Source organism: Emys orbicularis, chromosome 3 (genome assembly GCF_028017835.1).
Source record: "Emys orbicularis isolate rEmyOrb1 chromosome 3, rEmyOrb1.hap1, whole genome shotgun sequence".
In the NCBI taxonomy this organism is placed as follows: domain Eukaryota; kingdom Metazoa; phylum Chordata; order Testudines; family Emydidae; genus Emys; species Emys orbicularis.
In genome coordinates, this window is record NC_088685.1 from 44,813,412 (window position 1) to 44,826,333 (window position 12,922).

The window sequence follows — 12,922 nt, forward strand, 5'->3', positions numbered from 1 at the left end:
TATTAATTTATATCTGCAACCTGCATACTTACTTACTGTATACTGAAATTGCAATTTTTAAAATTTAAGTTCAATGGGAAGTCAAAATAACCCCTCCAGGATATTTTTTCCCTTGTAGAGGAACTGAAAAATAAACTTAGTAGTACAGTCACTTTGTAGTCAAAGAAAAAATGCTTTTGAAAGTAGAATACAGCAAAACAGCTCACATGTGGCAGATCAAAACTGCGAAAGTGATTGCTTTGCATGCTTAATACATCATTTTCTATTTGTGTTCTAGACTTCCATCACCTCTGTCAGTTCAGTTTTTAGTGACGCTGGAGAAAACTGCTGTCTCAGCTCATTCAGTTCAAACTGTTCTCTTTTCAGTAAACAATTCTCACTTTGCAGAAGTACATTTTACTTGTCTGAAAGTGAGGAAATAATATTCCTAAACTCAGTCGTTTGTCCTGTAAAATGCATATTTATGATATTATTGCTACCTATCTAATTCTGGTGTATTGGCTGAAGACAAGATGTGAGCCCTTTTTGTGAGTGTTCACTTGATATTTCACAAAACTGTTACCCAAGAACTTTTTTCCTTGCATCAGTGACCTTATTTTGTGTATTTATCTTCAAGTTCCTTTTGTGAGTTATTTAAAAATAGATAGATAGATCATGCAAATAGTTTGATACACATTACAACATCTTACCACAGCTAACTTCTTGCTTGATTAATGTACAGTATCTGCAATGGGTAAAATCAGTCATCTGACAAGTAAAGCTATTGTTGCTGCTGTAACCAACAAGTCTTTTGAACAAGAAATCCAGTCACTATATTTTACTTGAAAACAGCAAGGTGCATATTGTTGTAAATCAGAGAAGGAAAGGCATAATCTCTAACTGATCAACTTGCTACTTTTGAAAAATAATGCAACAACATTTGGAGCAGTAGCTCCCCTGTCACTAAATATTCAGATCCAAGAAGGGAGAACGAGCAGATTAAACAATCACTGCTTTCTAGAGGGGTAATATCATGCAGCTCTACGGGTTTATACATCCCAGAAGTGGGAATTGGCACAGAAAAATATTGAAGAATTTATCCGTTCCATATGTGCACTCTTGTTACATCAATACAGAGTAAATAACACGCAACTGTGACTTATGGGGTTTAAATTCCACTCAAATATTAGTTGATATAATTACCAGAACTTCTTGATACATTAAAGCCTGATAATTCAAACATTCTTTTTTATTTTTTACATAATACATGGATACCAATCCCAGATCATTTTTGGCATGAGTGACTGCTCCATTACTCCCACCTGTTGCTGTTGCCTTTCTGACATACTTTCTTCCATTTATTGCTCACACATTTATCCCTTGCTTTATTCCTCTGCCAGTGATGGTTCTCTCCCTCAGCTGCACCCTTTCTCTCCATTTCTCACCAGTTTTCTTTGTCTGGTCAGGAGAGAGCTCATCCTTACTCCCGTAGCCCCAGGTGTTCACTGGAGCAGGTCACATCTCAAACAGCCTCCTCTTCACTAATGAAGTCATCTCCCCCTCTGATGCTGTTAGCCTTCTTTACACTTGCTAATTTCGAGGTAATTTATTCATTGTTGTTCTATCTCCTATTCTGGAAACCAGGATTTATAAACACCTCAAACAACTTCTTTTTATTGCTATTTAGTAACATTTGTTCTGACTAAAATGTAAAACAATAATTGAAGTTATTTTCAAACCATTTGTTAGTCCTGAATTCTTTACCTGAAAATGTTATATTGAAACCTTCATAGGAGATTGAAAAGTCAGATATAAATCGAAGCTGTGCAGAGAAGTTTCCAAAGAGGCCAGCTTTAATTGTAGGGGGTAACACTGAGCCAGTTAATCTCGCCACTGGTTCTGTGAAGCTGCCATCTTCAGTGATAAGCAAATAGTCATGAGAACTCTCAAGGTGAAAGGTGTGAAAGACCAACTGCACTCCTGGAAGAAAAAAAAAGTGAGGGAGTGTTAAAAGGTAAAGGTATAGAATTGGAATATAGGGTAGTTATTTGCTGCTGTATCTGAGCTAGTTTTCTTTGTCTGGCTATACCGAAAGAAGGACAAGATACACTTTATATGGATTTAATCAGGGCACAACTTTATTATTAGATATCTGGGACTACCCAGCAGTTAAAAGTGTACAGTAAAGGCAACTCCATGTTCATTCAAATAAATACCTGTGGCTTCCACCAGCCCCCCTTCATTTTCCATCCAGGTTCCCCAACTAGCCCATGGCTTGGACCTTACCATCCACCCTCCCCTCTTAGGATGGTTCATGTGGGCTATAAGAAAGGGTATCAATCATAGGAGCCCCAAAACCTTCTCCCCATTCTATTCCTTTAACCAGCACCTCCTTTTTTAAGTCCTTCACCAGGCCATTTATCTGGTCACTGGATGCCTTCCCTGTGGAGTAACTGCACTTGACATCCACCCCATACTTACAAAATAAGTTGCGACATATAACTTAACCCCATTTTCTCCTCACTATAATAGGTCCTCCCTGACACCCGCTCTGGGGAAGGCGAGAAAATCCCCACTGCACTGAAGCCACTATAGTGCTGAGGGAAAAATGCCTTCTCAGCCCCCCTAAAAAGAAGAGACTAGTGCAATGCCCACATCAGGTCCTAACCCAACCTGATATTAGCACCTCGAGAGGACGGATGGAGGGTGCTGCATTGCCTGCTGCATGGTGAAAGGGCTTTTAATGCCCAGGCTTGACCCTTTTAAAGGCTTCCACACTTACGTTCCCAGGGGATTAGTCAGCGTCACCACGCTGACCCTCACCCACCTTTTTGCAGCAGCTTCTGATCTCTTTCCCCGCCCTCCACCATAAAGCATTGCTACCCCTCCTCCAGCAAGCCCAGACAATGTCTCCCCTGCTTCATGTGCAATGCGGTTATTCGCTTTACACACAGGTGATACAGACTGAAAACCTTCAAGAGATATGGAAGGAAAAACAATCAAGAGATTGTGGTCTAGTTGACAGAGCACTAGACTGCCACTAGCTTGCTTGTTTTTGTGGGCAACTCACATAACTTCCCTGGGATTCATTTTCCCCATTTGTACAAGAGAAATAATAATATTACTTGACACACAGGAAAATTGTAAGAATTAATTGTTAATTTATGTACAACACTTTGAAAAATGGAAGCCATATATATAGGGCATACAAAGCATTATTATTATTTCATATGCACAGGGTATTCATGTGTAACTGCATGAATACAATATGGTTGAATACAGATATCTGAGTGCATGTCTGATGAGTGCACCTATATGCTCTATGTCCAAAGAGTATCCATAAATATGAACAATTTGTTCAGGTGGGTGGGTTTTCAAGGTCATCAAATGCTAAACCAATGTTCTGCACTTGGCCATTCTGAAACCCTCACTGGTTTAGGGGCTCCATGAAATCTGAATCAAGATCTCTAACACTGGCATTCCTACCACTACACATACCAAAAAGGTATTCATTTCCCTAATAGCCCTTTATCCTTAAATCTATACCTAAGTCCCAGGTGCTTGCCTACAGTGATCATCCTCTGAACTCCCTGGATGCAATTCCTTTGGAGAGAGGGAAGAGAAAAGGAAATGCTGAAAGAGTGCCTTTTCAGAATAATTACTGTAATTGTTAGAGACTGATGTTTCTTCTCTTTATAGTAAGGCTGTCATGAGCACTATGTGAGGCCAACTTTCAATTTATTAGACTATCCAGATATCCCCCCATAATCTAGGAATAAAAATATTTCATTATTGAGGTCAGTCCTTCCATTTCTGGCCTGAAGAGTCAATTGCTGACATTGTATTATGATCACATTCTATCCACTTTAAAACAATTTTACTGCAGAGTCTGTACCATTGTTGGGACAATTATCTCCCCACTTCAGTGTTTTACAATGTTTGCAAAATTTATAGTCTTGAATTACTTTGAAAAACAAAAAATCCTTTCTGCTGCTCAGTATGAGGGAAATAAAATCAGAAAGCTTCTCTGAAATGATATCAACTTTAACAGACTAGCTCAAATATTCAATTATAGAATTATCTCAAAGGGTGGTCCCTCATTGATAAAAGTGTCTATAATTCACCTAGAAGAGTTGTTATTCAGTTGAAGACTAATGTGAATCAACACAAAAATAACAATTTATGGCCTTACTGGTTTGGTATTTGTTTAAATGGCAGCTAATGCATTTATTTTTATGGCAATTAAAAATGCTCTTTTTAATAATTCCAGGTATATATAGAATATGCTACATTTCTCTGTCTTCCCATTTTTCATACATTTATAGAGTTTATAGCCAGAATGGACTATCAGATCATCTATCTGATTGCCTGCAATATCACAGGCCACAGGGGTGAGGGATAGCTCAGTGGTTTGAGCATAGGCCTGCTAAACCCAGAGTTGTGAGTTAAATTCTTGAGGGGACCACTTAGGGATCTGGGGCAAAATCAGTACTTGGTCCTGCTAGTGAAGGCAGGGGGCTGGACTTGAAGGGTCCCTTCCAGTTCTAGGAGATAGGTATATCTCCATATATTATATTTCATCTAGTTACCCCAGTATTGAGTGCAATATCCCAAAAGCATATCTTCCAACAAGACATCCAGTCTTGATTTGAAGACAAAGGATGGAGAATCCGCCACTTCCCTTGATAGTTTGTTTCACTAGTTAACCACCCTCATTGTTAAAAAATTGCACCTTATTTCCCATTTGAATTTGTCTGGGTGAGATTCAAGACACCAGTTTTTGTTATGGCTTTCTCTGCTACATTAAAGAAACTTTTAATACCCACTATATTCTCACAATGAACAACAAACTAATCAATAAAGTCAACCAAAGGGAGACAATTCCATTTTAAGACAATTTTAGAAATTTATTTTCATTCTGCAGTGTATGTGACTTCATGACAGATCACTCCAAATCAGGCAAAGACAGGATTTAAACTTGGGTTTTCTACATCACAAACCAGCACCCTAACCCCCGGGTTATAGAGAAAGAGCCAGCATGTCTGTCTCTACTTCTCTTTCTTTCTTTCTTCTCCTCACAACAAAAGATTTGTGGAAACTGATACAGCTTTGACAAAACAGCGTACTTTGACAAAAAGGTTCTGAATGGCTCTACTAATAAGTCACCTCTCAATCTTCTTTTGATAGGCTACACACTTGAGATCAAGTCTCTCACTGTAAAACATTTTCTCCTTGAATAATTTTTGTGGCTCTTTTCTGCACCTGCTCCAATCTTACAGCATCCTTTTTAAAATATGGACACCAGAACTGTACTCGTTCTTCCAGTACTGGTCTCAACAATGCCATATACAAAGGTAAAATCACCTCTCAGCTCCTGTTTATCCCAACGATTGCATTAGCACTTTTTTCCTCACAGCATTGCACTGGAAGTTCATGTTGAGTTGCCTGTCTACTAAATCCCCCCTAAATCCTTTTCAGAGTGACAGCTTTCCAGGATACAGTCCTCTATTCTGTAGATATAGCATACATTCCTTGCACCTGGATGTTTAATTTTTCATTGGGCTGTATTAAAAAAAATATGCTGTTTGAATGGGCCCAGTTTACAAAGCAATCAAGATAGCTCCGTATGACTGTCCTGTCTTAACAATTATTTTCCACACCACCAATCTTTGTGTCATCCAGAAATTTTATCAGCAGTGATTTTATATTTATTTCTAGATCATTGATGAAAATGTGGAATAGTGTCTGGCCTGGTACTGATCCCTGTAGAACCCCACTAAACATTTGATGACAGTTCCCCATTGACAACCACTTTTTGAGATCTCTGTTAGCCAATAATAAAACCATTTTATGTATGCTTTATTGATATTTTATAGTGCTAATATTTTAATTGAAATATCATGCAGTACTAAGTAGTATGCCTTACAAAACCTTAGTATATCAGTGCAGTTGCTTTCATCAACCAAACTTGTAATCTCAAAGAAAGAAATCAGGTTTGTTTGAAAAGACCTATTTAATATAAAATCCTGTTGACAGACATTAAAGAATTAAAGGATAGGAATATATGTATTGTGACAAAGTTCCTCCTCTGCCTTGGTGAGTCCTGCGCTTTCTGGCGGATTTGCTTGCCTCAGAGGTTCACGGCAGCCCCTAGTTTAGCCATTTTTGCTAGAGGTTCAAACCTGCCATTCACTCAGCTAACCTCATCACTGGCCAGCATGGGGGAAATGGAGAACAATCTCCACAGGCTCTGTTGTCCCACCTAGTGGGTCGGGGACAGGCCAGATCCCTTTCCAAATTAGACCTTCCCATCTGGTGTTTCTCACAGATCAGGTCAACTCCTCATGTGTCCGTTAGGGAGTTGAGGGGATAAAGGGAACCCGAGCCCGCCCTCTATACCAGATTCCAGCCCAGGGCCCTGTGGAGAGCAGCTGTCTACAATGCCCCCTGTATCAGCTGCTTGACAGCTATAACTCCCTGGGCTACTTCCCCATGGCCTCCTCCCATCACCTTCTTTATCCTCACCGCAGGACTTTCCTCCTGAAGCCTGATAACACTTGTACTCCTCAGTCCTCCAGCAGCACACCTTCTCACTCCCTGCTCCTTGTGCACCCCCCACTAACTGACGGGAGGACTTTTTAAAACCAGGTTCCCTGATTAGCCTGCCTGTCTTAATTGATTCTAGCAAGTTCTTAATTGGCTCCAGGTGTCTTAATTAGCTTGCCTGTCTTAATTGGTTCTAGCAGGTTCCTGATTGCTCTAGGGCAGCCCCTACTCTGGTCACTCAGGGAACAGAAAACTATTCATCCAGTGACCAGTATATTTGCCTTCTACCAGATTCCTGCACCCAACTGGTCTGGGTCTGTCACAGTATCAACTGAATTCTATATCAGCGTTTCCATTATTTTGCCTGAAGAGTGATGTCCAGCTAAAAAAATGGTTACCTACATTCCTGTAACTGTTGTTCTTTGAGATGTGTTGCTTGTGTCCATTCCAAGTAGGTGTGTGCATGCCACATGCACAGTCGTCAGAGGGTTTTCCCCCTAGGAGTACCTATTAGGTTGGCTGTGGAGCTCCCTGGGGTTGCACCTTCATGGCAGTGAATATAAGTCCCTGTAGACCCACCGCCTCTTCAGTTCCTTTTTGCCAGATACTCCAACAGAGGGGCAGGCGGGTGGGTCTTGGAATGGGCAGGAGCAACACATCTCAAAGAACAATTATGAGAAATTAGGTAACACTTCTTCAAGTGCTTGCACATGTCAATTCCAAGTAGGTGACTCCCAAGCATCTCCTAGAAGGAGGGATCAACCGGTCACAGATTGCAGCATCACTCTGCCAAAGGCGGCATCGTCTCTGGCCTGCTGCAAAATGGCATAGTGTGATGTATGTAAAGGTGTGGATTGATGACCACATCGGTGCCCTGCAGGTATCTTGAATGGGGACTTGCACCAGGAACGCTGCCGAGGATGCCTGCACCCTTGTGAAGCATGCCGTCAGTGCGGGTGTAGGTATCTTTGCTAGGTTGTAGCATGACTTGATACAGCCCATGATCTATGAAGAGATTATTTGGGACAAAACTGGAAGCCCCTTCATCCGCTCCACCATCGCAATGAAGAGTTGTGTTGATTTCTGAAACAGCTTTATTCTTTCAGTGTAAACGGCTAACACTCACCTGACATCCAGGGAGTGGAACCTTCACCCCCTGTTGCTAGTGTGAGGCTTAGGAAAGAACACTGGAAAAAAATATGTCTGGGTTCACATGGAATTGCGAAACTACCTTTGGGAGAAAGTCTGCGTGTCGCCACAACTGCACCTTGTCATAATAGAAGACAGTATATGGGGGCTCAGAAGTCAAGGCCTTAAGCTCAAGCAGCGTCATGGCTGAAATTATAGCCGCCAAGAACGCTACTTTCCAGGAAAAGTAGAGAAGAGAGGACGTTGCTAGGGGCTTGAAGGGAGGGCCCATCAGTCTTGAAAGCACCAGGCTGAGATCCCATGCAGGGACTGGCTGTCTTACTTGAGGGTACAGTCTATCTAGTCCTTTGAGGAAGCGGCCAACCATGGGTTAGGAAAAACCAAATGACTGGCTGAACTGGGATGGAAAGCTGAGATAGCGGCCAGTTGCACCTTTATTAATGACACAGACAGACCTTGCTGTTTCAGGTATAGTAAATAGTCCAGAATAAAGGGAATTGATGACTGTAAAGATGGAATGTCCTTTTGTAATGGCCAAATAGAGAATCTCTTCCATTTAGCCAAATATGTGCCCCTAGTGGATGGTTTCCTCCTGCCAAGGAGAACTTCTCTAACAGGGTCTGAGCATGTAAGCTCCAAGGGATTTAGCCATGGAGTTCCATGCCATGAGGTGGAGAGACTCTATATTGGGATGCTGGAGGCAGCTGTGATCCTGCATGATCAAGTTCGGGACCAGGGGCAGGGTTATCAGTGTGTCCACCAACAGGTCTAGAAACATAGTGAACCAGTGCTGGCATGGCCAAATTGGTGTAATTAAAATCATTAATGCTCCCTCTCTTCTGACCTTCAGCAGGACCTTCTGTACAAGTGGGAAAGGGTATGAACGCATATAGTGGGTGGTCCTTCCAAGGGAAGAGAAAACATCTGTGAGGGATGTGATTCAGGAAGGAGCAAAACAGGTGACACTTTCTATTGTGCCTTGTCATGAACAAATCTATCTGGGGAAATCCCCACTGTTGGAAGATGTTCATGACATCCAGGCAGAGGGACCACTCATGATTGGGAAATGACCTGCTGAGATGAGCGGCCAGTTCATTCTGAGAACCCAGAAGGTACGATGCCTCTAGATGTATTGAATGGGCAATGCAGAAGTCCCACAGCTTGAACACTTACTGGCATAGGGGAGAGGAGCAAGCACCACCTTGTCTGTTTATCTAGAACATTGCTGCCACCTGCCCTCCAGATGGGCTTGGAACATTTGGCAGGCAAGGCGAACTACTCTTAGCTCCCTGATGTTGATGTGTAGCAAAAGTTCTGCCTGCGACCAGAGGCCTTGAGTCCTGAGTCTTCCTAGGTGTGCCCCACATCCCATCGCCAACACATCTGTGACTAGAGACAACAAGGGTTGGGGCCAGGAGAAGGAAATTCCTGCACACACCACCTGCGGGTTGAGCCACGACAGGAGGGACTCGATAACCAGAGGAGGAAGTGTAACTATTTTGTCTAGGTGGTCTCTGTTTGGCCTGTACACTGAGGCCAGCTAGGCCTGAAGAGGTTGGAGCCGAAGTTTCACGTGCTGTACTAAATATGTACAAGTGGCCATATGACCGAGCAGCTTCAGGCAATTTTGCACCATAGTAGTGGGGTATCATTGTAAGTCCTCTATGATGGCGCCCACATCAGAAAATGTGATTCTGGAAGGAATGCTTTGACTTTATCTGAGTCTAGGAGAGCCCTGATGAACTCTATCCTCTGGGTGAGGGTTAAAGTTGACTTTGACACATTCAGTGTCAACTGGCTACAACCGACATGCATTTGGTGAACACCCGAGAGTCGAACGATAGCCCGAAAGGAAGAACCGTAAACTAATAATGGGTGTTGTTGACCATGAATTTGGGGTAGTGCGGATGCAAATCGATGGTATTGGCCTCCGGGAGCTATCCCAGAGTGCTCCATTGTGACCGCTGTGGACAGCACTTTGAACTCTAATGCACTAGCCAGGTACACAGGAAAAGCCCCGGGGAAATTTTTAATTTCATTTCCTGTTTGGCCAGCATGGCAAACTCAGCAGCACAGGTCACCATGCAGTCCCCCGAGAATCGTAGACAGTAGAATGTTTTTACGTTCCCCCTATCATCTTTGTCCCTGAGGTTATCGCAGATTAGAAGGTGAAAAAAAACACACTCGCGATGACATGTTTTCCAAGCTCATGCAGTCCTCCTGCACTGATAGGGCACAGCTTACTGCATGGAGGCATTCAGTAGCAGAGGCCAGGGAAGAATTAAGTGAGCACGAAGAACGGAGGCAGGACACGATGCTGAGGCTAATTGGGGAGCAAATGAACATGATGAAGCATCTGTTGGGGGAGCAAACGGACATGATGAACCATCTGTTGGAGCTGCAGGAAAGTCAACAAGAGTACAGACCCCCACTGCATCAACTGTATAACTGCCTACCCTCCTCCCCATGTTCCATAGCCTCCTTACCCAGACACCCAAGGACGTGGGGGGGGGGGAGAGGGGAGAGGCTCTGGGCACCCAGCCACTCCACTCCACTCCAGAGGATGGCCCAAGCAACAGAAGGCTGTCATTCAAACAGTTTTGATTTGTAGTGTGGCTACAATAAGCAATGTGGCCTTGTCCTTCCCTCCTCCCCCACCCCACCCGGGCTACCTTGTCCGTTATCTCTTTTTTTTATTAATAAAGAAAGAATGCATGGTTTCAAAACAATAGTTACTTTATTTCAACGGGGGGAGGGTGGTTGGCTTACAGGGAATTAAAATCAACAAAGGGGGCGGGTTTGCATCAAGGAGAAACACACACAACTGTCACACTGAGGCCTGCCAGTCATGAAACTGGTTTCCAAAGCCTCTCTGATGTGAAGTGCGCCTTGCTGTGCTCTTCTAATCGCCCTAGTGTCTGGCTGCTCAAAATCGGATGCCAGGCGATTTGCCTCAACCTCCCACCCCGCCATAAACGTCTCCCCCTTACTCTCACAGATATTATGGAGCACACAGCAAGCAGCAATAACAATGGGAATGTTGGTTGCGCTGAGGTCTGACCAACAGCGCCAGTGAGCTTTTAAACATCCAAAGGCACATTCTACCACCATTCTGCACTTGTTCAGCCTATAGTTGAACTGCTCCTTACTACTGTCCAGGCTTCATGAGCCCTGGGAGCAAGGGGTAGGCTGGGGTAGGTGCGACCACGCGGTGGTGCCAGCTGGCGGAGCAGCCTGAGGCAGAAGCCTTCAGCTCGCATGATATTCCAGGCAGGACTGAATCTCCATGAGACGAAACTTAAAGAAGAGAATGACCTGGAGTCTCTGGCTCCCATTCAGTGCTCTAAGAGGAGGATGGCCATGTCTGTCCAGGCATCCCTGATCAACCTCACTGAGGAGGATTCCAAGGAGTCCTCCCAGAGCAGCAGTACCACGTCTACCAGCAGCACCCAGGAGGACCAGAACGGATCCCCCAAGCTAGTTGCTGGGGAGCAGGAGAGCAGAGTTGCAGGGGAAGTGGTGGAGCCATACACCATGCCCTGGAGGTTGCTAGGAGCTGGGCAGGGAAGACATTCCCAGAACCCCCGACCAAGCTACATGTCCGACGAGGACAGGTACCAGTCCTACTGCGCCGTCTGCTGCAATGGCACCCAGAAGGACCAGAACAGATCCCTTGAGCTCGTCGCTGGGGAGCAGGAGAGCAGAGTTGCAGGGAAAGTGGTGGAGCCATACCATGCCCTGGAGGTTGCTAGGAGCTGGGCAGGGAAGACATTCCCAGAACCCCCGGCTAAGCTACATGTCCGACGAGGATGGATACCAGTCCTAATGCACCATCTGCTGTGAAGGCAAGGAGCTGCTGCTGTGTAGCAATGTCAGCTGCTGCAGGTGCTTCTGTGTCAAATGCTTGGAGGTCCTGGTAGAGCAAGGTACCTCGGCCAAGGCAAAAGAGCAAGAGCCCTGGAGCTGTTACATGTGTCAACCACAGAAGTGCTATGGGGTGTTACAGCGCCGACTGGACTGGAATATACTGCTGCAAGACTTCTTCACCAGCGACAAAGGACAGGAATATGATGCACCTAAAATCTAAAAAGGCCCGCACATTTCCCAGAGTCACTAACCCTTGATAACAGAACGCCAACGACTGCATTGGCTACTTGGATCACAGCAGCCCCCACAGTAGACTTGCCCACAACAGCAGTGGTGATGGTGAGCTGAGCGGGCTCAATGCTTGCCGTGGTATTGCATCTGCACGGGTAACCCAGGAAAAAAGGCGAGAAACGATTGTCTGCCATTGCTTTCACGGAGGGAGGGGTCACTGACGAAATGTACCCAAAACCACCCGCGGCAATGTTTTTTCCCCATCAGGCATTGGGAGCTTAACCCAGAATTCCAATGGGTGGTGGAGACTGCAGGAACTGTGGGATAGCTACCCCCAGTGCACCTCTCCATAAGTTGATGCTAGCCACGGTAGTGAGGACGCACTCTGCCAACTTAATGCGCTTAGTGGGGACATACGCAATCGACTGTATAAAATCGATTTCTAAAAATTGACTTCTATAACATCGACCTAATTTCATAGTGTAGACATACCCTAAGTTAACTATTTACAGGTACAAAGAGAAAGTCAACTGGGGGATCACTTGCTGTAGCAAGAGAGAAGAAAGCAGCTCCAATGACTGTCATGGGCAGTAAGAAAGAACTGAAGAGGTGGTAGGTCGGCAGAGACCTATATACACCATCATGAAGGCATGACTCCAGGGGGCTCCACAGCCAACCTGACAGGTATCGCTAGGGGAAAAACCTTCCAACAACTGTGCATGTGGCACGCACATACCTACTTGGAATCAACATGAGCAAGCACTCGAAGAAGAACTGGCCTATAGTTACCCAGATCATTCCTCTTGTCCTTTCTGAATATTGACACAACTCCAGAACTTTTCCAGTCTTTAGGAATCTCCCTAGTCTTGGAAGATGTATTAAAAATGAACATCGGTGGGCCAAGTCTGTTAGGACTTTTAGGGTAAAGTTATCCAGCCTGCTGATTTTAAAATATTTCTATCCTGTAAATGTTGTTTAATGACCTCTTTAATTACAAATATATTGAAAGGCACTTCAACTTCCTCATGTGATATGAACACTTCATCTTCCTTCTTTCCAAATAAAAAACAGAAATAGGTCTTGGAAACTTCTGCCTTTTCTGCATCATTATTAACAGTTTTATCCTCTCCCTCTAGTAATGGGCACATAC

At 44.2% G+C, this 12,922-nt stretch overlaps 1 protein-coding gene across 1 annotated transcript in view; it reads right to left on the reverse strand.

Annotated features, from left to right (window-relative positions):
* The window catches only part of CSMD1 (CUB and Sushi multiple domains 1), a 1,638,713-nt gene that overhangs the window by 464,680 nt on the left and 1,161,111 nt on the right, over nucleotides 1-12,922 (reverse strand). The window contains exon 20 of the mRNA XM_065401391.1: nucleotides 1,744-1,959. Within this exon, the coding sequence (XP_065257463.1) occupies nucleotides 1,744-1,959 (216 nt within the window). The remainder of the gene's footprint in view (nucleotides 1-1,743; nucleotides 1,960-12,922) is intronic.